This window comes from Symphalangus syndactylus, chromosome 7, assembly GCF_028878055.3.
Source record: "Symphalangus syndactylus isolate Jambi chromosome 7, NHGRI_mSymSyn1-v2.1_pri, whole genome shotgun sequence".
NCBI lineage: Eukaryota > Metazoa > Chordata > Mammalia > Primates > Hylobatidae > Symphalangus > Symphalangus syndactylus.
This window is the reverse complement of record NC_072429.2, coordinates 25,351,942-25,379,122: the sequence shown is the minus strand read 5'-3', so window position 1 is coordinate 25,379,122 and position 27,181 is coordinate 25,351,942. Positions and strand designations below refer to the sequence as shown.

The 27,181-nt window shown below is 37.9% G+C and overlaps 1 protein-coding gene across 2 annotated transcripts in view; it reads right to left on the bottom strand.

Annotated features, from left to right (window-relative positions):
• GABRB2 (gamma-aminobutyric acid type A receptor subunit beta2) overlaps positions 1–27,181 on the bottom strand; it is a 262,315-nt gene that overhangs the window by 148,145 nt on the left and 86,989 nt on the right. For both annotated transcript variants that reach the window (XM_055285373.2, XM_055285374.2), the window contains exon 5: positions 25,423–25,643. In XM_055285373.2, coding sequence (XP_055141348.1) covers positions 25,423–25,643 — 221 coding nt within the window. The remainder of the gene's footprint in view (positions 1–25,422; positions 25,644–27,181) is intronic.

Sequence of the window (27,181 nt, the reverse complement as noted above, 5' to 3'; positions counted from 1 at the left end):
GCAGTAGGGAACTAGAAATCTGGATATCAGCCCACTATATCCAGAGTAGTGCAAAGTTCTCTCCGCATTGCGACTCTGGTTTGATGAACAAGCATGCCCCATTCCCCAACTGGGTCAGAAGTCAGGTTGTTATCATTATCACAATGCAGTGTTATATAGAGATGTCTGTGTTTCAAAAGCATTAAAATGTTCATACACATTAACCCAGGAATATGGGTCTAGTTATTATTATAGAATTCTCTCTTCTTAAAAATAGCACTTTATTTCCCTTATGAAAATTATACAAGTTTTGAAAAATCTAGTCAATACTAAAAATTGTAATCAAAAAATGGAAAATCAAAGAGAAGGTATCAATGACAGCACTAAAATAGTAAAAAGTTGGAACACACTTAAATATTACAAAGCAGATTTTTGGCCAAATACAGAATTACACACAAATATGGTATATTATGTAGCCTTCAGGATAAAACTGCATAAAAAGGAATAAATATTAACCACATAATAAGTGAATAAAGCAAATTATTAAGTAGACATATAATCACAATTTTCTGTGAAAATAAAAAACATTTATTCAAAGAATACGGAAGGAAATTCTGCCTAACCTGTTAGTGATGAGTATTTCTAAAGGTATAATTATAGGGTATTTTTTTCTAACATTTAACACTTTACAATTATTTACATTCCAAATTTTCTAGGATGAACATGTGTTATTTAGGTAACCAGAAAAGAAATTCTTACCGTTATTAAAAGGAGGTGAGAGGGAAGAGGGTGGGAAAGAGAGAAAAATACAATTTTTGAATAAGTTAGTACAGGATGGTGGGCAGAGGGCCCAATAATGACATCCATTGCCTCATATTTCTACAAGCACATAATTTTACACGATGTCAACAATTTATGTTGCAAACCTTAGCAGCCCATCTAGCCTATCGATATGGTAGACATGGAACAGTAATATCCTAAGTTGAATAAATATATCAGCAAAACTTCTTGCCTACAACATATGTGGCTTGAATTTATAGATTTTATTTTCTTTAACATAGGAGCTATAACTAATAAAGCTAATCATTCACACATTATATATCTTCCAATATAAAGAGGATCTTTTTGTCAATTATAATACCATGATTTTATAGAAAGATAAAGGTAAGAGGGGCAATACAGAGTAACTGCTATAATTTCAGGTGTCAAAGAGACTTGGATCCAATATTTAGCTCTACCATTGCCCTCTGTGTGACTTTAGGAACATTGCTTAATCGTTCTGAGATTCACTTTCCTCGTGTGTAAAAATAGCCACATCTTGGATTGAAAAGCTTGTAAAATATTTAGTATAGTGCCTGGCAGAAAATAACTATTCAATAAACATGAATTAAAACAAATGACTGGAGGCGGAGCGCAGTGGCTCACGCTTGCAATTGCTGCACTTTGGGAGGCCAAGGTGGGTAGATTATGAGGCCAGTAGGTCGAGACCAGCCTGGTCAGCATAGAGAAACCCCATCTCTACTAAAAATACAAAAAAATTTTCTGGGCATGGTGGCACACATCTGTAATCCCAGCTACTAGGGAAGCTGAGGCAGGAGAATTGCTTGAACCTGGGAGGCGGAGGTTGCAGTGAGCCGGGATCTCACCACTGCACTCCAGCCTGGGTGACAGAGCAAGACTCTGTCAAAAAAAAAAAAAAAAAAAAAAAAAAAAGAATGATTGAGGGAAGTGGAGCAAGAGCAAGATGGCAGAATAGAAAGCTCCACTGATTGTTCCCCTCACAAGGACACCAAGTTAACAACTATCTACACAGAAAAATACACTTTCATAAGAACTAAATATCAAGTGAGCATTCATAGTACCTGTTTTTAACTTCATATTGCCGAAAGAGGCACTGAAGAGATGGAGAAAAGGGTTTGAATTGCTAGCGCCACCCCCTCCCCATCCCTACCTGTCTTAGAGTAGTGCTGAGAGCATCTCTGGTTGCTGGGGGAGGGAGAACACAGCAATTTTGAGGCACAGAATTCAGTGCTGTCCTGTTAGAATAGAAAGGAAAACCAGACCAAACTCAGCTGATACCTGCCCACAGAGGGAGCTTTAAACCAGCCCTAGCCAGAGGGGAATCACGGATCCCAGCAGTCCAAACTTGAGTTCCCACAAACCTTGCTCTCAAGGGCTGCAGTACTCTGAGTCTCCAAGTAAACTTAAAAAGCAGTCTAGGCCATAAGGACTGCAACTATTTTGTGAGTCCTAGGGCGGATTTAGGCCCAGAGACAGTGGACTCAGAGAGGGTATGTGACATACTGAGACCGCAGCTGGGATAGTCAGTGGAGTGTTGGCATCACCACCCCTCCACCCAAGCCCTGGCTGCACAGCTTGTGGCTCCAAAAGAGACCCCTTCCTTCTGCTTGAGGAGAGGAGAGGAAGGAGGTGGGAGGGCTTTGTCTTGCATCTTGAATACCAGCCCAGCCATAGCAGGATAGGCCACTGCTCAGTTATGAGTCCCCCATTTCAAGCACTAGCTCCCAGACAACATATCTAGACACATCCTGGGCCAGAAGGGAACGCCCTGCCTTGAAAGAAAAGACCCAGTCCTGGCAGCATTCATCACTTGCTAACTGAAGAGCCCTTAGGCCTTGACTAACCAGCAGTGATACCCAGGTACTACACTGAGGACCTTGGGTTATCCTTTGAATCTTGCTGGCTTCAGGAAACAGCACAGCCACAGGGGAGCAGAGCACCAAGTGGGCTCTTGGGGTCCCCTATTCCAGGACCTGACACTTGGACAGCATTTCTGGACCTGCCCTGGGCCAGAGGGGCATCCACTACCCTGAAGGTTGAGTCCCAGGCCAGGCAGCATTCACCACAAGATGACTTAAGAGACCTTGGACCTTAGGAGAACAATGACAATAGTCTGGCAGTACTCCTCATAGCCTGGGGTGGTGTGGGTAAGGGTGAGGCTATTCTGTCATTGGATAAGGGGAGGGACGGATAGGAAAGACTGTGTCTTATGGTATGAGTGATAGCTCAGCTGCAACACAACAGAACACCAGGTAGACTTCTAAGGTTTTTGGCTCGAGTCCCTGAGTACTGCAAGGTGCTTCTGGACCCACCTGGGGCCTGGGGGCCTTGCTGCCCTGAAGGGAAAGATGCAGGCCCAGCTGGCTTTGCCACCTGCTGATTGTAGAGGGTTAGGGCCTTGAATGAACCAAGGCAGTAGACAGGGAGTGGCTACAGCAGGCCTTGGCCAAGACCCAGCGTTGTCCTGGCGTTAGGTTTGACCTAACACAGTCATAGTGGTGGTGGCAACAGGGGTGCCTGTATCACTCCACCCCCAGCTTGTGGTGCTAAGAACATAGAAAGAGACTTTGTATGTTTGGGAGAAAGTAAGGGAAGAGAACACGACTCTGCCTGGTAATCCAGAGAATTCTCCTGAATCTGGTCTAAGACGATCAAGGGGGTACCTTTACGAGTTTGCAAGAACCACATCATTACTGGACTTGAGGTGCCCCTCAAACACATACAGCTTGGATCACAACACGCAAATCATTTCAAATATCTGGAAAGCCTCCCCAAGAGAGACAGTTACAAATAAGTCCAGACACTGAAGACCACAATACATAGCTAACTCCTCAATGTCCAGATGCCAAAGAACATCTATTGTCATGAACGCCATCCAGCAAAACATGACCTCACCAAATGAATGAAATAAGGCACCAGACACCAATCCTGGAGAAAGAGAGATGTGTGACCTTTCAGACAGAGAAAAATTGAGTGGAAGAATGCAATTGGCATACCAAAGAATGCAACAGGGTCCCCTAATAGCAGAATGGATCAAGCAGCAGAAGAAATTAGTGAGCTTGAAAACAGGCTCTTTGAAAATACATAGTCAGAGGGGACAAAAGAAAAAAGAGTGGAAAACACTGACGTATGCCTATGGGATCTCACAAACAGCCTAAAAAGGGCAAATCTAAGAGTTATTGGCCTTAAAGAGGAGGTAGAGAGATAGGAAGAGAAAGTTTATTCAAAGTGATAATAATAGAGAACTTCCCAAACCTAGAGAAAGATAACATCCAAGTACGAGAAGGTTATAGAACACGAAGCAGATTTAACCCAAAGAAGGCTAATTCAAGGCGTTTAATAATCAAATTCTCAAAGGTCAAGGATAAATAAACGATCCTAAAAGCATCAAGAGAAAAACAAACAAATAACAATGAAACTCCAATATGTCTGGTAGCAGACTTTTCAGTGGAAACCTTACAGGCCAAGAGACAGCGGCATGACATATTTAAAGTGCTGAAAGAAAATAACTTTTAGCCTAAAATAGTGTATCCAATGACAATATCTCTTAAACATGAAGAAGAAATAAAGACTTTCCCAGATGAACAAAAACTGAGGGACTTCATCAATGCCAGCCCTGTCTTACAAGAAATGTTATAAGGAGTACTTCCATCAGAAAAAACGCCAATAATGAGCAATAAATAATCATCTGGAGGTAAAAAAACTCACTGATAATAGAAAGTACAAAGAAAAATATAGAATATTATAACAATGTAACTTGGGTGTGTAAACTACTCTTTTCCTAAGTAGAAAGGCTAAATGATGAATCAAAAAATAATAACTACAACAACTTTTCAAGACATAGTCAGTATAATAAGATATAAATAGAAAAAACAAAAAGTTTAAAAGTAGGGGGATGAAGTTAAAGAGTAGAATTTTTATCAGTTTTCTTTTTGCTTGTCTGCTTGTATGCTTATGCAAATGGTGTTAAGTTGTTATCAGGTTAAAATAATGGGTTATATGATGAGAATACATGGACATGTGATGGGGAACAACACACACGAGGGCCTGCCGTTGGTGGGGGTAGGGGGAGGGAGGGCATAAGGAAGAATAGCTAATGGATGCTGGGCTTAATACCTAGGTGATGGGTTGATCTGTACAGCAAACCACAATAGCACATGTTTACCTACATAACAAACCTGCACATTTAGCACATGTACTCCAGAACTTAAAAGTTGTAGGGAAAAAACAAAATAAAGACAATCACGTAAACATGGGTTATAAAATACTATTTGCAAGCCTCATGGTAACCTCAAACCGAAAAAAAAATACCACGTATACACAAAAAATAAAAAGCAAGAAACTAAATCATATCCAGAGAAAATCACCTTCACAAGAGGAAGACAGGAAGGAAAGAAAGAAGAGAACGCCATAAGCAACCAGAAAATAAATAACAAAATGGTAGGAGTAAGTCTCTATTTATCAATAATGACATGAATGTAACTGGATTAAACTCTCCAATCAAAACACATTACTGGCTGACTGGATGAAAAAATAAGACTCATTGATCTGTTGCCTAGAAGAAACACACTTCAACTATAAAGACACACATAGACTGAAAACAAATAAATGAAAAAGGTATTCCATGCCAATGAAAACCAAAACAGAGCAGTAGTAGCTATACTTATACCCGACAAAATATATTTCAACATCAAAACTACAGGAGACAAAGAAGGTTATTATATAATGATAAAGGGTCAATTTAGCAAGAGGATATAATAATTGTAAATACATATGCACCCAACATTGGAGCACCCAGATGCATAAGGCAAATATTATTAGAAGCAAACAGAGATATAGGCCCCAATACTACAAAAGACCCAGAATAGCCAAAGTCATTCTAAGTTATTCTAAGCAAAAAGAACAAAACTGGAGGAATCATATTACTTGACTTCCAAATATACTACAGTACTCTAGTAACCAAACAGCATGATACTGGCATAGAAACAGACACATAGACAAATGGAGCAGAATAGAGGCCCCCGAAACAAATCCACACACCTACAGTGAACCCATTTTTGACAAAGGTGCCTATAACACATACTGGTGAAAAGACAATCTCTTCAATAACTGGTGCTGGTAAAACTGTATACGCATAAGCAAAATACTAAACTAGACCCCTATGTATCACCATATACAAAAATAAAATCAAAGTGGATTAAAGACTTTAAGACTTCAAATATGAAATTTCTACAAGAAAACATTGGGGAAAATCTCCAAGACATTGGTCTGGGCAAAGACTTCTTGAGCAGTACCTGCAAGCACAGGCAACCAAAGCAAAAATAGACAAACAGGATCACATCAAGTTAAAAAGCATCTGCGCAGTAAAGGGTACATTCAACAGAGTGAAGAGACAACCCAAAGAATGAGAGAAAATATTTGTAAAATGCCCATCTGAAAAGGAATCAATAACCAGAATATATAAGGAGCTCAAACAACTCTATAGGAAAAAGTCTGCTAAAAAATTGGCAAAATATTTGAATAGACATTTCTCAAAAGAAGACATACAAATCACAAACAGGAATATAAAAAGATTCTCAACATCACTTGATCATCAGATAAATGCAATTCAAAACTACAGTAAGATATCATCTCACACCAGTTAAAATGGCTTATATCCAAAAGACAAGCAATAACAAATGGTGATGAGGATGTGATTAAATGGGAATCCTTGTACATTGCTAGTGGGAATGTAAATTAGTATAACCACTATGGAGAACAGTTTGGTGGTTCCTCAAAAAACTAAAAATAAAACTACCATATGATCAGCTATCGCACTGCTGGGTATATACCCAAAAGAGGAGATTCGTATATTCGTATATCAAATAGATTCCTATACTCCTATGTTTGTTGCAGCACTGTTTACAATGGCTAAGATTTGGAAGCAACCTAAGTGTCCACCAACAGATGAATGAATAAAGAAAATGTGATACCTATAAACAATAGAGTCCTACTCAGCCATAAAAAGGAATAAGATCCATTCATTTGCAACATGAATGGAACTGGAGATCATTATGTTAAGTGAATTAAGCCATGCAGAGGAAAACATACATCTCATGTTCTCACTTATTTGGGGAATCCAAAAATCAAAATGATTGAACTCATAGACATAGAGTGTATAAGATTGATTACCAGAGGCTAAGAATGGTAATGGGGGGCTAACTGGGGTGGGAGGAGGCAGATGGGGATGGTTATTGCATACAAAAATAGAAAGAATGAGTAAGACCTATAGGTGACTATAGTCAATGGTGACTTAATTGTACATTTTAAAATAACTTAAAGAGTGTAATTGGATTGCTTGTAACTCAAAGGATAAATATTTGAGGCAATGGAAAACCCATTGCCCATAATGTGCTTACTTCACATTTCATGCCTCTATCAAAACATCTCATGTATCCCATAAATACATATACCTACTATGTACCCCTACAAATTTACTTTTTTAAATAAATAAAATAAAAATGGAATGACTGAATAAGCATATGAACGAATAAAAAAATAAAGAAACATGTAAGTAAGTAAAGTATCATGAGCAAAAGTATATGTTTTTTGTCAACTTGGGGGAAATTAGTGATGATGAGGTACCCACTCTTGTGCAGAATCTTCCACCAGGACGCTGAGGCAGCCCTTTTACTGGCCTGTAGCCACATGGAAAACTTAATGGAAATGAAACCATGCTGTCCTCCCTGTGGAGTTGTGACTGACAGCATCAGGGATCTCCTCTTGTCAGCACAGAGAAACAGAGGTATGTGCCCATTCCTACTGCTGAGCAATATGCCTGCTGTAATGCTGGGCAGCACTGTCCTGGGGACCCCTGGACTCCACAGGTGGCAGTCATTCAGTGACCACTACCTGGGTCAGGTTGCAAAGAATTCCCAGCCACTGACACTCAATCGACTTTACCCTGCCATTGCATTCCCTCATCTCATTCCCTTTTCATTTCTCTCTCTCTTTTTTTTTTTTTTTTTTTTTTGATCTCGGAGTCCCCTTCTAGCCCTGTGACATGTTTCCCCATCTGTTCATGCAGATGGTGCTAACCAAAGACATCAAAAAGTCTAGTGTCCCCAAATCTCTCTTGATTCAGTTGGTCCCCTTTACCACAGAGCAGTGGGAAAAATAAGAAAATGAAAGGCACATTTTGAAGTACAGAGATGTCATGGCTCATATAAGGAATACATTCACATTCAATACCTGGTTTGAAGTAAATGCTATCTACAGAGGTAAGCCCTTAACCTGATGTTCTCCTGAACACAAAATTGTGTCTGCAATAACTGGATAGCACCTAGAATACAGAATTACACCCTCCCCTCCCTGCTTCCTATTCTTCTCCCCCACCAAATCTTTGTTGTCAGCAACTACAACAATGATCTATTTTAAATTTAGTTCTATGTATATTTTACACTCTGTTCTATCCATGCCTACAGAAACTGACAACTTGCAAGGATAAAATAGCTTTTTGTGATTAAGGAACATTGTCACGGAACAATAATAATTCCAATAACAATAACACTTTTTCATAATTTTAAAATGCTACAAATAACAAAGGTGAGCCAAGGATCCTATTTATGATAGAACAAACAGAAGCCTGTGCAGGATACTAAAAAATCAAAATCACAAGAAAGTAAAGTGGCCCAGGGATATAGCCTCTTCCTTGTCTAAGATGCCTGAGATTTTCACAATAAAATAAATATTAGACCTAAAACCTATTTAGTGACACAGATTTAATTCAGCTCCATAGGTGAGTCCAGAGTTTGAGGTTCCCCAAATCAGAATATCTGATAATCCATATTATTTGGAACTTGGTCTTTCAGATTAAAACCTGTTTTTCTCCTGCTTAGAATTTAGGCAAAGCTCATTTTCACACTTGTGTTGTTCTTCTCTTCTGTTTTTTCAATGCATAGTTCTGCCCAGCCCCTGGCCACCCATGTGGTGGACACAGCATTTTTCTCCTCCTCGGTAACTTCACCTGCCATCAAATAAGGGCCAGACATGTGGTTTGTCTCATCCCATCATCAGGGGTGATGACCAATGAGTAGAGCAGTAATTTAGGGAGGCTCCACAAATTAACTCTTAATGAATCATATTAGTGTAGCAGTAAGAAATATAATTTATTCACACACTAAATTAACTAAGAAGAGCCAATTTGGGCGGGAAAAAGTGTTTCTCATTATCACATCATAAGCCTTGTTTACACTGGTATATGACTAATCCTCATGTTATGTCTAACTTCCCAAAGGGAAAATCAATGTATAGGTCCAGTTGAATGGGCTTAAATACTTAATATTTGGGAGAAAATACTGTTGTGAGCAAATATGTTTTCTTTTTCTCCAGGTAGTATTCTCCTTTCATTCCTTACAAACATGTGCATGCACACGCACAGAAACACACAGTCCTTCTGAAGGATAGGCAAGATACTCCAAATTACATAAAGACATACCCTATGCCAATGAAATAATATGATACCACTGCTCTGCAATCAATAAAATGTTACATACATTTTAGTCATATAACATTTGATTATCATGAATAAAAGAGAACATCCCTTTGAACTTAGCTGTAATGAAGTTTCTGAGACATGTTTCTGAAAAGCACTGGCTCTCACTAGAAAGGGTTTTCTCATTGACTCATTCTATGCTAGAAGGCTAATATGGGTCACCTAGATTCTACCACAGTACAATTCCCTCTACTTTGACATTTCTGTATATCTTTGAGAATATCGCAGTGATTGCAAATGATAACATAAGAAAATGCCATGCCAATGGAAATTTTAACACAGTCAACTCATATTTGCACTTAATTTATAATATGGGAAACTGAATTCATGACAATTGCTGATCCTATCTTTAAAATGTCTTCTTATCAGCTGTTGAAATTGACATCAGCTGAAGCACAGTCTCACTACTAATGAAGTTTCTTACCAATATGGTGAAATGCCACACATTTTCTACTAGATAGGACAATCAGATTTTCTTCACCTCATTTAAACATAATAGTCTTTGATAATTGGGTTTTAAATAATATCAGTTTGATTTAATGCTTCTCTTTTTACTCCTCTTAATTTACCGTAGTATGCAAATCCATTGTTTGACCCTATTTTGCATGAATTGCATTCACTGACAGACAGAGTAATAAATCAATTTGAGATAAACCCTGCAGAAACCTCAGATCCCACAAACTGATAAACAGAGTCAGGAGTCAGACTGATAAACTAGAAAAGTGCTGTGGCGAAATGGCAATTACTCATTCATGCATACATATATTCATTCAGCAAACTTTTTAAATTGGCTCTTGTAGGATGTGCACTCCTCAAGATGCTGGGGTACAAACAGTTGGGGAAAAAGCAGAGGTTTCTACTCTCACAGAGCTTATATTCTAGTGGAGACAGGCCATTAAATAGTAAACAAATACATAATGCATGTAGTTATAAAGAATAAAAAAGGCAGTGATAGGAAAGAGAGGTAACATAAAGTTCAGGGTAAAGTAGTTGGCTTTCTCTTCCTGCAAGCACAGGAGTTTGTTCTGCCCTTAGGACTACTGTATTTTCATTCTTTCTAACTGGAACACTCATTCCTCGATCTGTGCTTTTTGAATGTAAACTAAAAATAAAATTCTAAGCCCCCCAATCCCCACCATCTGAATGGATCCCTCATCTCAGCAAGGGCATTCCAAAGTTAACCTGAAAAATTAGTTCAGGCCATGATGGGAAGGGAGTTGGACATGTCTCATTACAGCCTCTTCCCTTTTGCAATTACAAATAGAAGAGACTCTTTAAGTCTGATAAGAAATATTTACAATTTTCTTTCTGAAAGTTGCTATCTGGAGGCTTCATCTGCATGATGAAACCTTGGTCTTGAAAACACCTTATCACAACCCAGACATTCTTTCTATTGATAATGACTCTTTCAACCAATTGCCAATCCGAAAATATTTGAATCCATTACCTGAAAGCCTCCCGCTGCCCCACCTTTCTGGGCCAAACCAATGTCCATCTTACATGTATTAATTGATGCCTTGTATCTCCCTAAAATGTATAAAAACCAAGTAGTGTCTTGACCACCTTGGGTACATGCTCTCAGAATTTCCTAAGAGATGTGCCATAGGCCATTGATAACTCATATTTGCTGCAGAATAAATCTCTTCAAATATTTCACAGAGTTTGTGAATCATCAATACCGATCTTTAGTGATGATATTTCAATTCAAATATCACCTCCTAAAGTAGGATTCCACTTTCTCCTCCAGTAACTCTTTATCATATTATTATGTTTAACTTCCACAATTCAATTCATCACAATTTATAAACCTTATCATTATCATTAAATATCTCTTTTGCTGGTAGTTTATATCTTTCCTTCTCCAAGTACAAGCTTATGGAGTAAGGATTATATGTAGCTTATTCACTACTGTACCTTCTATCATCCACCTAGAGCAACAAGAGGTGCTCACTCAGGACTTGATTGGATGGATTGATGGATAAATGAACTAAAGCTTCGATGATTCACTTACCTGGAGTGTGCCTATTTTATTAAACATAAATTAGAGTTTATTATTACTTTTTCTGGCTTCTTTCTGGAACACTGTACAGACATTCCTAATATTTAGGTAATGAAAGTGAATAATTGCATTCAGCTATTCCTCTTAAGAGAATTCTGAGTACGTCCCTGTCTGCTCTGCCACTTCCAACTGCATGCATGGGGTCATTTCTTCACATTCAACCCATTAAATCATTATGAAAGGCACAGACTCTGGAGTCAAACAGACTTGGAACCTATCCCCATCTTTGACGTGTATACTACTAGTACAACTTTGAACAAGTTACTGAATTTGTCTAAGCTTCAGTTCACTTTTCTTTAAAAATGCAATGATTTATTATTTACTTTTGACCAAATTCCTTTAAGTTAAATGATAATACTATTTTGGATTGAAAGTTGTTAGTTGACTTATGAAAGACACATGGCCCATAAAACAACCCCTGTGTCTTTGACTCCAGATTTTGGCTCTTACTTAGCCTATCCTACATCTCATCATCTGTTACGTATTTTCTTCTCCCACTAGCCTCCAAGTTTTTGAGTCACAGAGACTGGATGTGTCATTTATCTTCCTGTATCTCCAAAGCCGGGCACGGTATTGATACATAGTAAGAATTTACCACCCCCATTTTCTCTCACAAAAAAAAAAAAAGTCATCTCCCTCTTATCCTGACGAAAAATGCAGAAAAGGTCAAGGCTGGTACCAGCAGTGACGCTAATAATAGCGACTAATCTTTACAAACAACTTACATGCCAGGCACTTTAGTAAATTCTTTACAAGCATTTTTTGTAGCTTAATCCCCTCAGTAATTCTACAAGATAGGAACTATTAAGACCTATTTCACTGATGAGGAAACTGAAGCTTAGAAAGATAGAGCACAGCTAAAGGTATTGAAGCAAGGCAGTCAGGTCCCCAGCCCATACTCTTAACACATTGCAATACTGCTATTCTAAGTTTTGTGTTGTTTGGCCTTATTATGCAATGATGTAAAATGCACAGATGCCTCCTAGTATTTTTATGACAGAAGATTTGGTCTTTATCCTGGTCTTTTCAACAGTTTCTTTTAGTTGTCAGCCTGTTACAGCTGCTAAAATATAAAGTCCTAATTATTTTCTCCATTATGGCTAGTGGGAACAATTCAACATGGAATTAGTATCTTTCTCTAGGGATTTACGGCCATTTAGCATGTTGTTGCCTTTTATTCTGTCCATAAGAGTGCAGATAATGAGCTACTTCTGAGAAGTAAAATAGCTTGAGCATTTTGTAATGTGGTGAATGTGATTTGAGTCATTAACCTATTACACTGGTTTGGTTTTTCAAGGAAAAGCTTGCTTTATATGTGATCTCCAAAATAAGGAGACAGGAATGAGGTAGAAATCTTCCCTGAACATCCATTAGCAAAGCAAGTGATTAAAACTTTTACAAAAAGTCTTTTAACAAACATTTTTGGCAGTAACTTCCATAGGTTGTGTAATTTTTTAATCTTCTACCTATTTTTTTCTCCCTATAGGAAATAAGTCTGAAACTCCTGTTACTTATTATAGAAAATAAGTATAGATTTTCTTCATGTACTTTGGGATCTTTCCCAATATTCTGGTAGCCAGAGGTACTTTTCTAGTTGCTTGACAGTTAGAGAATAGCTATTGGTCCAGTACTTTCTGATTTCCCCTTTAGAATGATTATTGATGCTCAATATAGAATCAAGAAACTCAAAGGGATAATGATGTTTGTGCAGCCTTGAAATTAAAATGTACAGGTTATTTGGGTAATTTCTACTTGAATTACAAAGTAAGAATTAAATTTCTTGGGGAGAGGAATAGTCGCTCATGCCTGTAATCCCAGCACTTTGGGAGGTTGAGACAGGGAGATCACTTGCGAACAGGAGTTCAAGACCAGCCTGGGGAACATAGTGAGACTTTATCTGTATTAAAAGTTTAAAAATTAGCCAGATGTAGTGGTGTGCACCTGTAGTCCCAGCTACTGAGGAGGCTGAGGTAGGAGGTTTGCTAGAGCCCAAGTGTTCGAAGCTGCCCTGAACTATGAGAACACCAGACTGGGAGGACAGAGTGAGACCCTGTATCTAAAAAAACCGAGTTTCTTCAATGAAGCAGAAAACCTGTGGGCATGATAATTGTCTGGTGGCCTTCAGAGTCTCTGGGAGCCTTAGAAGTCATGCAGAGATATTTCCCTGCAGACCACTTTGCATGGCCTCCTAACTTCCAATAAAGTTTGGTATCTTTGGCTAATTAAACTGAGGGTTAATGTAATCTTTCAATGATCAGTTTTCCCTAACTGGAGTTTTTTTGAAACTTAACAACATGGATGTAGAACTGTGAAATAGAACAGATTTTCAAAATTTCTATACCTCAAATTACAAACTATATTGCATGTAGCTTTTACTTAGACTTGGTCATTCAGAAAAGTGTAACAAAATGACCTTCCATGTGTAAGTAGTTGCATAAGAGAAACCCCTTTAAGAATAATAGATAAAAGGAATTATCATATTAAGTTACACCTGAGGAATGTACTTTATGTGCTGTATTTATAAGAAAAGCAATGGGCCAGCCAGAAAGAGTGCGTCGGTCCATATTGTGGAGTCTTGTTTAAAACTAATAGAGCCATATTCATCCATTAACGAATGATGACTAAGACAACTCTCTAGAGGGGAATCTCTCTAGAGGGGAGATGAATGACTACTCCATTCTTTTTAAGGGACCTTGGAAATCTAGACTCTTCACTCTTCTTCATCCATCAACACTTTCAGTACCTGCTTTCTCAAGAGTCTTTTGCATTCATTTACTTGGAAGAAGATTGCATTCTTTCAGACTTTGAGGAAGTGACTGAGATCATGGGCTTTGAGTTCAATCTGAGCCCTGAAACTCATTAGCAAGTTACTTATTCCCCCAAGTCTCAGTTTCCTCAACTATAAAATGGACATAACAATAGCTTGTTTCACAAAATTGTTTGATGTAAATGAGATAATTCATGGCTTGACATATAAAAGTACCCAATAAAGGTTACTACTACTACTACAACTGACTCAAGTATTCATTTGCATTTGCTTTGAATGCCTTTATCTAATTAAAACTCTGCTTTAAGTGAACTCATTATACTAGTCTAACTCTGTATTTTTCCCATTTGCCAAGTAAGCTGCCTGCAAAAGCTGCCAACAAAATTTACTGATTTCATGAAATCAAAGTGATGCAAAAGTTACTCTTAATGTAATTAGAGAAAACTTAATCATTAAACCAACGCTGAGAACAATCTGCGTTATTTCAAGGCTTGAAACAATGGAAGTCTCTTCTGTTATTTTTCAGTCTAAATGTAAGACAAACAAAAAAACCGTGCCCTTATGGGTGTGTGTACTACACATACACACATATATACAAACATATCTACAGACATATATATATATATATATACACCTATACCTATAAATGAAGACACACACACACACGCACGCACACACGCACACACATAATAGCAACAATTTTAAACATCTACTGGGAAATACTTTGCTAAAAAAAAATAGGGTAAAATGAAGACCTGGCTTCTTTTCATGTTCACAGTATTCTGGTGACTCAGAGGGTTCATTCCTAATGAAATCAGGAATATGCAAGTACTGCCTTTGAATGTACTAAGTATAACAATGCTATATATAGATATTTTCAAAAGCCCATTAATAAAATGTCCTCAATGGATTTCAATAATCTTCCTCTTTGCAGACAAGGTCTGCTTCCATAACACTACTGTACACACTCTTCAGGCCTGCAATATAAAATCCCTATGTTTCTTGGAAGCGCAGCTGGCTTCTTCCCTGCTTCAAAACCTCTGGAGTCTCCAACCATTCCTCTTTCCTGCGGCAATCCCCTTCACAACTTTGGTTTCAGTGCTGCCACAGCCAACTTTCATTCCACTGAAATCAACGGACGTGAGAACAACTAGGGACCCATGTAGCCAACAGTCAAGGAGATCCATTGGCTACCAGAACATGATGGGTCAGAAATATTTTAGAAAAAAAAGAAAAGAGGCAAACTTGCTTTTCCTCTTTAAGTGTTTTTTATTTAAAAATCCAGTAAAAGGTCGCAACAAAATGAGCCCTGGATTATTTCCTAGGGTTGCTAAATACGAGTCTCTCCATTTCTAAGGCTGAAGAATGATGCATTTCTGATCCTGCTATTGTTGACTTGGATTTAAATTATTTTCTAACATCAGTCAGGCAAGGATGACTCCAAGTAACTAAATAACTCCAGCAGTAGCAGTAGCAACAATAATAACAAGCCCTGGGCTAAGAGTTAGGATTTTGAGATTCTGCTCTGTGGTTTGCCATTGTCTCTAGGATGTTAGGCACAATTACTTCCCGCTCTGAGCCTCCCTTTTCCTTGCTATAAAAAAAAAGGAGGTGAACTTGAATATATCAGAAATTAATTCTAAATATATTTATTCTTCTTAATCTTATAGGAAAACTATGGAAAAGATGTCTTTTAAAAAAGTAATGCAGCTCGTTAAAGAGGTTGCATTCTATAACAGTCCATCATATGCATTTTTTTTTTCCACATACAGATGGAGACAGGTGCTTTGAAGACTGGCAAAATTTAGAGAATAGGTTCTCACATTCTGGCCAGAAGGACTTATATTCTTAATGAAATCTCTTTTGTTCTGCTTGACAAAATATATTCACTCAATATCTCTCTGAAAATGAATTAGGAAATCCAAGTTAAAAATTGATTAATATTAATGTTTGATAAAATATATTTCAGTGTGAGATGACTACTCAGTCATCCTGTGGTTAAACTTTCAGAGTAGAGGAAGAGGATAAAATTAATAAAATCCTGCCTGTCTAAATTCATTACAGACTAGCATTATCCTTTGCCATTTTACCAATGACAGAACGTACAAAGCAAGAAGTGGCTGAATTACTTTCTGCTTCCTGTTGAATCTTTCTTTAAGAATGTGAGCATTTAATCAGAAGTGACAAGTTTCTGATCTAATGTTACATATGGGAGGTGTATACATATGTGAAGTCAAAGTCTCCCCCCTTACACGAAAAGACAAACAATTGTTTTTAGATGGGTCAGCTACAACTGAGAACGTAAGAAAGTCATTCCTTCCATAAGAACTGTCCTAATAAAATCAGCAGGAGTATATACCCTGAGCCATTTCTTCAACTAATGAGACTACAAATTACAACAGCACAACTGTAAGATCATAAATCGTGTCACAAATAATTTTGCCTATTACTCATTAAAATACAACGTAAATTTTAAATAATAGTCCTGCATTTGATAGCCACAACCAAATATTTCATCTTAGGTCAAAACCGTAAGTCATATACTATATTGCATAAAGAAATATATTTTAAATATGTCCTATCATGGTTGAAGAATGATGGTGAGGAGGGTTTTATTGATGTGACAAACATGCTTACTATACATTCATTGTTAATTTAAAAAGATACAAAATTGTATATATAAGATGAATGCTTTCATAATAAACTACATATATACTTTTTTAAAAGAAAAATACTTTAAAGGCATATAGAGCAAGACCAAGGTGGTGGTTATCTCTGTGTGGTAGGATTGGGGTAATTTTATTTTCATAAGAACTATAGTTTCTAAAGAGTCAATAAGAAACATGGATTATTTCATGATTCAACAAGTATTTTACTGTGTTTGTTGAAGAGTTTTCAATGTGATTAAGTATGATGTAATGTTAATGACTTCGCATAAATAATATACAGCCAACTTATATTTAGATTCTAAGTTTAAATGAAAATGTGCACTGTTATGCTCACAAAAACATGTCATCAATTGATAATTCAAGTTGACTGCTCTTTTGTGTACTACCCGAATGTTATATTTTCAATTTCTTAATAAATCAGGGTTTTCTTCAAGGAGATAAATACAGTTTCTTGAGCAATTGAAATATTTTAAATACCATTTATGCATAATGAGATGGAAGTGCTAAAAAGGATATATGTCATACATTAGCAAAGTCACAGAATTAATGGGCTTTGGGAAACTAGAATAAACATTTAGCAATCATTTAAATGAGTGATCAGAAGAATCACTAATTTTGGACAAGAATGCAGGTCTTCTGATTTCTTGTCCATTGTAATTATTCATTAGTTTTTGAAACCCAATAAATATCCTATTTTAAGTGAATAATAGTCTGAATTATATCTATGTGACCTTCTTTATGATGAGCATGTCAACACCAGATTAAATCTGATTTTTACCTGCTTGTGCTTCAGCTGAGTTCATTGATAGAATTCTGCTTTCTATTTCACATTTGGGTGATGGGCTCAACAGAAGTGCAAACCCCAGCATTATGCAATATACCTCCAGTATACGAACCTGCACTTGTACCTCCTGAACCTAAAATTATTTTTTTAAAAAAATTGTAGGCCAAGCACAGAGGATCAGACCTGTAATCCTAGCACTTTGGGAAGCCAAGGCAGGTGGATGGCTTGAGCCCAGGAGTTCAAGAACAGCCTGGGCAACAAGGCAAAACCTCACCTCTACAAAAATGATACACGAAATACCCAGGTGTGATGGCACATGCCTGTAGGTCCAGCTACTCAGGAGGCTGAGGTGGGAGAATTACTCGGGCCCAGGAAGCAGAGGTTGCTGTGAGTCGAGATTGCATCACTGCACTTTAGCCTGGGTTACAGCGTGAGACAATGTCTCACACACAAAAAAATTCTATATTTTCTATATCATTTTTCTTTAAACTATTCTGAAAATGATCTAATTGGGTCAATGTTATTTTGGAATAGACCATAGTTCAGTCTGTTTTAAATATCTGCTTTTTAAATTGCTAGGATTTCTTCTGCCTAGTCAACTGGAACGTATTTTGTTGCCACGTCTACAGCTAAGCTACTCCCAAGAAACCATTCTTCCCCACATCTAGCCATAACTCTTGATGGAAATCTCTAAATAGTTTGGTAAATTACAGGAAGTATTTAGTTTCATAATTAGATTGTCCTGAGTTATCAACAGTGACCAAGAGTGAAGGTGAGTGGTATCTTGTGAATGTCTGTGTCCCGCAAATTCATGAGTTGAAACTAATTTCCAATGTAATGGTAGTGGGAGATACAGCCTTTGGGGAGATGATTAGGTCCTGAGGGCAGGATCTAATGGCATTAGTGCCCATAGTTTGCCTTGCTGCTTTCACCTGGTGAGGACACAGTGAGAAGGTATCATCTCATTTTGGACTTCCCAGCCTGCAGAACTGTGAGAAATAATTTTCTGCTGTTTACAAAGCCTCCCATTTTATGATATTTTATTATAGCAGCCCAAATCAATTAAGACAGTGAGAATTTTGTATTCAAGGCTTTCAAAATTCTTTGGTCACAAACTGCAATTTTAAGCTTCTTTTTTTAAAAAAAAAAAAAAAAAAAAAGAAGCACTTGGCTGGGCACAGTGGCTCATGCCTGTAATCCTAGCGCATTGGGAGGCTGAGGTGTGCAGATCATTTGAGGTCAGGAGTTGAAGACTAGCCTGGCCAACATGTTGAAACCCTGTCTCTACTGAAAATACAAATAATTAGCAAGGTGTGGTAGCGAGCGCTCCTGTAATCCTAGTTACTCAGGAGGCTGGGGCAGGAGAATCGCTTGAACCCAGAAGGCAGAGGTTGCAGTGAGCCAAAATTGCACCACTGCACTCCAGCCTTGGAGACAGAGTGAGATTCCACCTAAAAAAAAAAAAAAAAAAAAAAGAAAAGAAAAAATAAAAAGCACTCCTCATAGCTTAATTATTCCTGAAGCTCTTCAAATAAAGTTAAGAAAACAGAGGAGTGATAAGACATGATGAAAAGAAAAAGAGAGGCTTGGTTTAAGGGAAACCATACAACACATTATGAAATGAAAATTATTGAAGGCATGCTGCAACTGAGGCACTTGGCTTGGGGCTTGAGGGTCTCAGTTAAGAGTTGTCATGACCACCTGTGTCCCATGCCAGGCATCTAATTTCCTTACTCGTGATCTCAAGCTGTCAAATACAATGGCTGGAGATACCTGGCTCCACTATAAGTTTGTGTCCTCAACACTGTTTGACAATCCTTTGAATTTTCTTTAGCAGTTTTCTTTTGCGTTCTAGACATGCCTGGCCTAGGCCTTTCCCATTCCTTTCAATGAGCTTTCTCAGTCCCACTCTTTTTGTTCTACACAAAGAAACTACTGTGTTACTTCACAGAACAATGCAAAGATAACCAGGGTAAAATTCTATAATTTGCTATCCATGTTTCCATTGATTTATTAAATATTAAGTGGTATTGAGCACTTTCAATCCACCAATTACTGTGCTACTACAACTATACGATTTCATTTTTTGTTCTCATAGATTATACATTATTTTACATTGATTGATCATTGACTCAGAATAACTGGGTGGTGAAAATATTGATAGCAACTAATTCACTCCCTCTTCCTATGAATGGGGACAATAAAACCTGGAAAATATGCTTAAGGTTCAATGAGAAGCCACTGACAAAAGTCCAAATTAAAACCCAACTTCCATTATCATTACTCTTTGTTAAGGAAATTGGTTGGATTGCCCATTTGGGTCCATTTATTTATCTGCATAGCATTAGAAATCTGTTCCCAGACCCCCTGGAATGATTTTCATCCTGAAAAGCAATGGAGTAACTAAGAGTATGCTGCAATCCTGTGCTTTTAGAGACAGGAAAACAGAGATCCAATCAGGATGAAGACTGTTAGAACTTAGTCTATAAAAAAAGGGTCCATATTTCTAAATATTCATCTCATCTGCTGAAATCCCCAACACCAATGTACCTTAATGCAAGCTTGCTAAGCAGCTGGCGTGCATGCTTACATTTCTTGCTAACCAAGCACAAACTATGAGCATGAGTAGACTTAGAGCTCTTGTGCGCCATCAGAAGCAGTGCGCATGCTTTTGCAGAAAGAAAATTTGACAAGAGTGGTAGCAAGGTTCTGGCTGAAGAGCTTTGAGCACCCCTCTCCGGATAATGGCCCAGCCTGGCTATCCATGATCATGGATCTCACCCACTGAGCCACACATCCACTGAGATGAGATGACCCCCTCTTCTGACACAGGTGCTCAAAGGATGTGTTCATAGAAGATTCTCAACACATGAGAGATGGGAACTATCATCCCATGGCTGCAGACTTTTTAAATGTTGAGTGGTATTTCCCAGATAATAGAACCAAAGGTCCCTAGGCCTCTGAAACACGAAATTTTGTTCCCCAATTTTTTTTTTTTATTATACTTTAGGGTTTTAGGGTACATGTGCACAATGTGCAGGTTTGTTACATATGTATCCATGTGCCATGTTGATTTCCTGCACCCATTAACTCGTCATTTAGCATTAGGTGTATCTCCTAATGCTGTCCCTCCCCCCTCCCCCCACCCCACAACAGTCCCCGGAGCGTGATGTTCCCCTTCCTGTGTCCATGAGTTCTCATTGTTCAATTCCCACCTATGAGTGAGAACATGCGGTGTTTGGTTTTTTGTCCGTGCGATAGTTTACTGAGAATGATGTTTTCCAGTTTTATCCATGTCCCTACAAAGGACACGAACTCATCATTTTTTATGGCTGCATAGTATTCCATGGTGTATATGTGCCACATTTTCTTAATCCAGTCTATTGTTGTTGGACATTTGGGTTGGTTCCAACTCTTTGCTATTGTGAATAGTGCCGCAATAAACATACGTGTGCATGTGTCTTTATAGCAGCATGATTTAATGCAAATCAAAACCACAGTGAGATACCATCTCACACCAGTTAGAATGGCCATCATTAAAAAATCAGGAAACAACAGGTGCTGGAGAGGATGTGGAGAAATAGGAACACTTTTACACTGTTGGTGGGACTGTAAACTAGTTCAACCATTGTGGAAGTCAGTGTGGCGATTCCTCAGGGATCTAGAACTAGAAATACCATTTGACCCAGCCATCCCATTACTGAGTATATACCCAAAGGACTATAAATCAATTTTTTTTTTTTTTTGAGACAGGATATGGCTCTGTCATCCAGGCTGGAGTGCAGTGGCATGAATTCGCTCATTGCAACATCTGCCTCCTGGGCTCAAGCCATCCTCCCACCTCAGCCTCCTCCAGAGAAGTGGGCACTACAGGCACATGCCACCATGCCCAGCTAATTTTCATATGTTTTGTAGAGACAGGGTTTTGCTATTTTGCCCAGGCTGGTCCTGAACTCCTGAGGTCAAGCAATCTGCCCACCTCAGCCTCCCAAAGTGCTGAGATTACAGGCATGCCCAGACCCAAATTTTATTATGAAGACATTCAAACAGACAAGTTGAAAGAACAATACAATGAACACTTACATACCTACAATTAAATTCAATAAGCATTGATATTTTGCAATACTTCTTTCCCTATCTTTATTATGTTTTAATACCTGAAGATTTCACTGAAGAAAATCCTATGAAAGAAACTTACTCAGATGCTGTAAATGACTGTCCCTCCTTTAACCTACCCCACCAATCTTTGTTTGTCTTAATGGGAAAGACGTTTAAGCCCTTAGGTTTTGCCTTAAACTCAGAAGACATTCAGCTTACAGGCTTAGTTCTACCCAATTTCTTGGTCACTGCCTTGATATTTAAAGTTTTCCTTGTGCCAGCTTCCTATATCCAGGTCTTCATGGTTGCCCTTCAATATGTCTTACCCAGACTAGTAAACTTTGCCACTGCCAAATTCTTTACAAAGTCTTGCCTGTGCCTCAGGAATCCAGACAGCAAAATTCCCTACTAAACTGGAACCAACGTGAACCACATGACCTAATAATGCACCTTTCATAGAAGACTCAGGCAGTTTGTTCATTAGAGCCTTATTTTTATCAATCCAGAATAAAGCCTGTACTTATGGACTAATAAAAGTTATTTCCATCTAAACACATTTTTATCTTTTTTGTTCCCTGCATGCTCTCAAGTGATTCCTACTATTCTTTATTTCCATCTTGCCAGTACATAATAAGCAGGACAGAAGAGTGAAGATCAACGTCTTTACCTTCAGATAACTGAGCTCTTCTGCAGAGCAGCTGTGTAATTTTGTCAGCAAGTTCCTTCATTTCTTCATGTAAGACGGATAAAATGATGGTACCCATTTTGCAGGGCTAAAGTTAATATTAATAAGATAACATATGCAAAGTTCTGGCACAGTGACAAGTACATGCTAAGTCCCTTAATGAGTACTAGCTACTGATATTAATATTGTTACTATTTTAAGTGTCGTTTCAATGCAGCCCTATGGAATACAGACACAAAATGAACTTCTTACTACATTGTCAGCAATAGAAAATTACTGGCTGGGGATGGGTAAGTAGCAGGAGGGGCTAAGTATTGTAGAAGCAACTGTAACAACAGAATAATATATTTTAGCATTATATAAAATAGAGCTAGAAATTAAATAGAAAAATAGCTAACTTTAACTGAATTCCTTTTACTTATCTATTGCAAATGAACCTCCTTGAGTTGAGAAAGATCTGATATGCATTACATTTCTCTCTAAGGAACAAATTGTTCTACTATTTGCCCATTAAAACTGGAATTGGACATTTATATATTTCCTGATTAATGTTCTTATTACTCTCCCCTTCACAATTAACAATACAGCTGAGAGAACAATCACCATTCATGAGCCCTCTCCATGGGGATGTGTTAATTCTATGCATGTTAGATGTGTTCAGGAACCTGTATATTTTGTTAATAGCCCTTGATGGAAGTGGGAATGGGAGAATAATTATTTTCCAATGTCATGTGTTACAGGTACAGCAATAGTGTCCAGGTGATCTTAATGATAAGAATAACTTGTCATCATTTTTGTTTGGTTAATGACTTAATGATATAAAGAAGCCAATTTATCATCTATAATATTGATTTACCCCTTTTCCCTCTCAATTCTTTTTTTTTTCTTTTTTTTTTGAGATAGAGTCTCTCCCTGTCGTCCAGGCTGGAGTGTGGTGGTGCAATCTCAGCTTACTGCAAGCTCTGCCTCCCAGGTTCACGCCATTCTCCTGCCTCAGCCTCCTGAGTAGCTGGGACTACAGGTGCCCACCACCACACCCGGCTAATTTTTTTGTATTTTTAGTAAAGACGGGGTTTCACTGTGTTAGTCAGGATGGTCTCGATCTCCTGACCTCGTGATCCGCCCGCTTCGGCCTCCCAAAGTGCTGGGATTACAGGTGTGATCCACCAAGCCTGGCCCCCATTTCCTCTTGATTCTAAATAATTCTGATTGTTGATTTTCCTGTCCACTCAACTTTGCCTACATGCATTTATGAATTCATCCTCAACCTTTATTGCATTACTATTTACAGTGTTGGTGCTTAGTCAGTATTGGGTATACAAAGGAGAATATGACATGTCCTGTGCCCTAAACATAGGTATTCCGGAGAAACAGGAAGAGCCCAGGGTGATTTTTGCATTTTTCCTGTGAAGATGAAGTGACATGATGGATAAAATGCATCCAGCACTGGGTCTGCTCTGGGTAACTTATTATTTCTAAGTCTCCTGTCTTCTTCTAGATTCTTACCTCCCTCCATGCTTGACTTTTTAAAAATGTTAAACTACAATCTTTTCTCATTCCCTGTTCTCCACTGCACACATGGTCACCCTCTCATCCAGGTCTCTCTGATACTGTAAGTTTTGTAGTCGATTCCAAATAATAATTTTAGTATCATGTATCTGCTGAACACAATTCTTTCCATTAGTACTTTCAAAGTCCACCACTTCAATATAATCTTTTCAGACTTTACCAGTCAACCTACCGTCTCTCTCTTCTATTTCCTTCTTTTCTGAGGCATGTATGTGAGCAGTGCCTGTATCTAACTCATTTCTCTACCACCAGTGCTTGCCACAGAGTACAGATGTGCTCTCATTCTGCCTCTCTTATCCCCCCCTCCCTTGAAGGCCAAATGCCTTTTTTTCTACAAATGTCATAAAAAAGCTGAATCTAAGGATCTAAGATGATGTATCAGTCAGGAGTACTGAATAAAGCAGAAAATAAAAATGAGATAGAATAGACAAGAAATATGTGGAATTGGAGGCATCTTGTTGAGGGCTCTGGCTCTGAACTTGGAACACAGTTTATGTACCACCTCCAGAGATTACTTTCTTTGCAATCTTCGGCAAATTGCATCAGCCTCTGTTTCTTCATTTGAAAATAAAGACAATAGGAGTTCCTAATGTATGAGGTTGTTGTAAGGGTTAACTATAATAATGCAAGAAAGCACTTAGCTCAATGTCTGACCCATAACAAGTGTTGAATAAAAGAATATTATTGTTATTATTATCACAATTATGAGGTTACATATTCATGTAACACAGAATAAATTAGGCAAGAAAAAATCTGAATTTAGAATTTCTTCCACTCTAATGAAGAGAAATCCTTTATATTATAGTGTTTTCAGAGAAAGATCTATTTTCCTCTTTTTTTCTAGAAAACCATCTTTTAATATGAAACCACGCTTTCAGTACAGAATAAACTTTAAAAGAAAAGTTGTCTTTTCCATAAATTATCCTCACCCAGATATCAGAGCATCATAATTATTTCCTGACATAGAGGTATATTTGAGTATAAATTTCCTATTAATAAACATGAGATGACTACTTTATTTATTTGCAAGTCTGATTGATCCTTGGAAGGTAAGAGGTCACAATAAGCTTTCTCATCATCAGAGGGCCATGATCCCGTTCAGGCAGCTCAGAAGCAATTTATAAAACACAGCATCTCCCATATTCAAACAATTATTTGGCATTCATAATGTTTTTGCATTTTAAAGAAACCCTGTGTCTCAGCTATTTTGATATTGTTTATCCCTACTCCTTAAAAAAGCAGCTTTAAGATCAGCAGCTGATATTGGAAGATAATTCAGAAAAACGTAGTCTTAGCTGAGGTTAAGTCCCTTTGTAAGCATGCTACCTTAAGTTCTCGAATGTCTAGTGGATAGGAGGCTTAACTGTTTCTTAGTAGAATTGCAGAAAGATAAGGAAAATAGCACAGTATTTCCATCCAATGAAAAGTACAGCTATTTTGCTCAGGAAAAGTTATATTTTGAATTGGGGACAACAGACCTGAGTCCATAAAGAACGGTGCCATCAGGATGCAGGCGGATCATGCGGTTCTTAACAGTCACTCCGTGCACAAATGACTTCTTATCGTTCAGGAAATAGGTATCAGGCACCCAGAGCTGGTCTGCCACTCTGTTGTCCAGAGTCAAGTTTAAAGGTATTACATTATAGGATAGCCTCTTATCTCTCCAGGCTTGTTGAAAGTACATTGTCAAGGTATAATCCTGTGAATGTGAGAAAAAAAACATGGTTAGTTTACACCTAGACAGATCTGGGGGATAAGCAAACATCTCAGTATTAATAAGAAAATCAATTTATTTTTAATTTACTTTTATTTTTTGAGATAGGGTCTCACTCTGTCACCCAGGCTGGAGTGCACTGGCACAATCTCAGCTCAATGCAGCCTCCCTCTCCCAGGTTCAAGCAATTCTCCTGCCTCAGCCTCCCAAGTAGCTGAGATTACAGGCATCTGCCATCACACCTAGCTATTTTTTTGTATTTTTAGTAGAGACGGGGTTTCACCATGTTGAACAGGCTGGTCTCGAACTCTTGACCTCAGGTGATCTGGCCACCCCAGCCTCCCAAAGTGCTGGAATACAGGCATGAGCCACCACATCTGGCCAAGAAAACAAATTTATATATGTATATATGTGTGTGTGTGTATATATATATATACGTATATATGGCCACAAAGTACAAACATATACTATTCACATATACAGGCAAATACTAATTTATTAAACCCATTCTCACTCAGTACCTGGCATGGGCCAGGCACAGTGGTGGGCACTATGAATACAGAAGTGAAGAGAATATAGTCACATGAAATTTATGAAATATTTCTGAGGAAGAAAGATATTAAGGAATAATTACCTAATGATTAATTTGTGCTTCCCAAAGTGGAGTATGGAGGACTCTTGTAGGTGAGATATAAACACAATTTTAAAAAGTTATGTATTTGTTTCTATGTGTCCTAAAAAAATTAACTAGCACATCCAAATCTAAGAATTCATCCATTCATTCTTCCATTCATTCATTCATTAAATATATAATTTGTATCCAGTATTTGACAGGAACCATTGAGGTGCTGAAATGAAAGTGGTAAACAAGACAGATTACATGCCTGCTCTGAGGAAATTTAAAAACAAAGCATAGATAAATCAACAGAATCATGTAAAATAATGCTACAATTTATGAAGCACATAAATCAAGGTGCGAAATATCTAACTGGAATGGTGATGAAAAGCTTGTCTTGGGAGTTGGCATTGTGCAGAGAGCAGAGAAGGGGCCCAAACCACTGGCTCTTGGGAAAAGAACATGCTGAGCAGAGGGGAATCTGCAGAGGTCCTAAGATAAATAGACAGGCTAGACATGTTTGAAGAATCAGTAAGACCTGCTCGTTTGAGCCAGTGATACACAGAGAGAGTAGAAACACAGCAGTCAAGAAAATTAGCCCCATGAAATTTTAGAAGGGTATGCATATTTAAAATAGATTGTTACAAAGTGGCTAACTTATTATAGTAGTAATTGTAAGAGTTTGTAAATGAGAATCCTAATCAGTCTAGTCTAATCAAGGTGGGTTTTCCAGAAAAGGTGACATGTACACTGAGGCTAATGTAAGCTTCTCAGATATCTAAACAATATTAATTCAGTCAGTTTATCATGAGAATTTTAATCCCAGCCTTATGGACAAGTAGGCTGGGCTGTAACTTTTAGAAACAGTGGGCTGGCTTCTGTAATGTGAGCAGTGCTCTTGGGATCC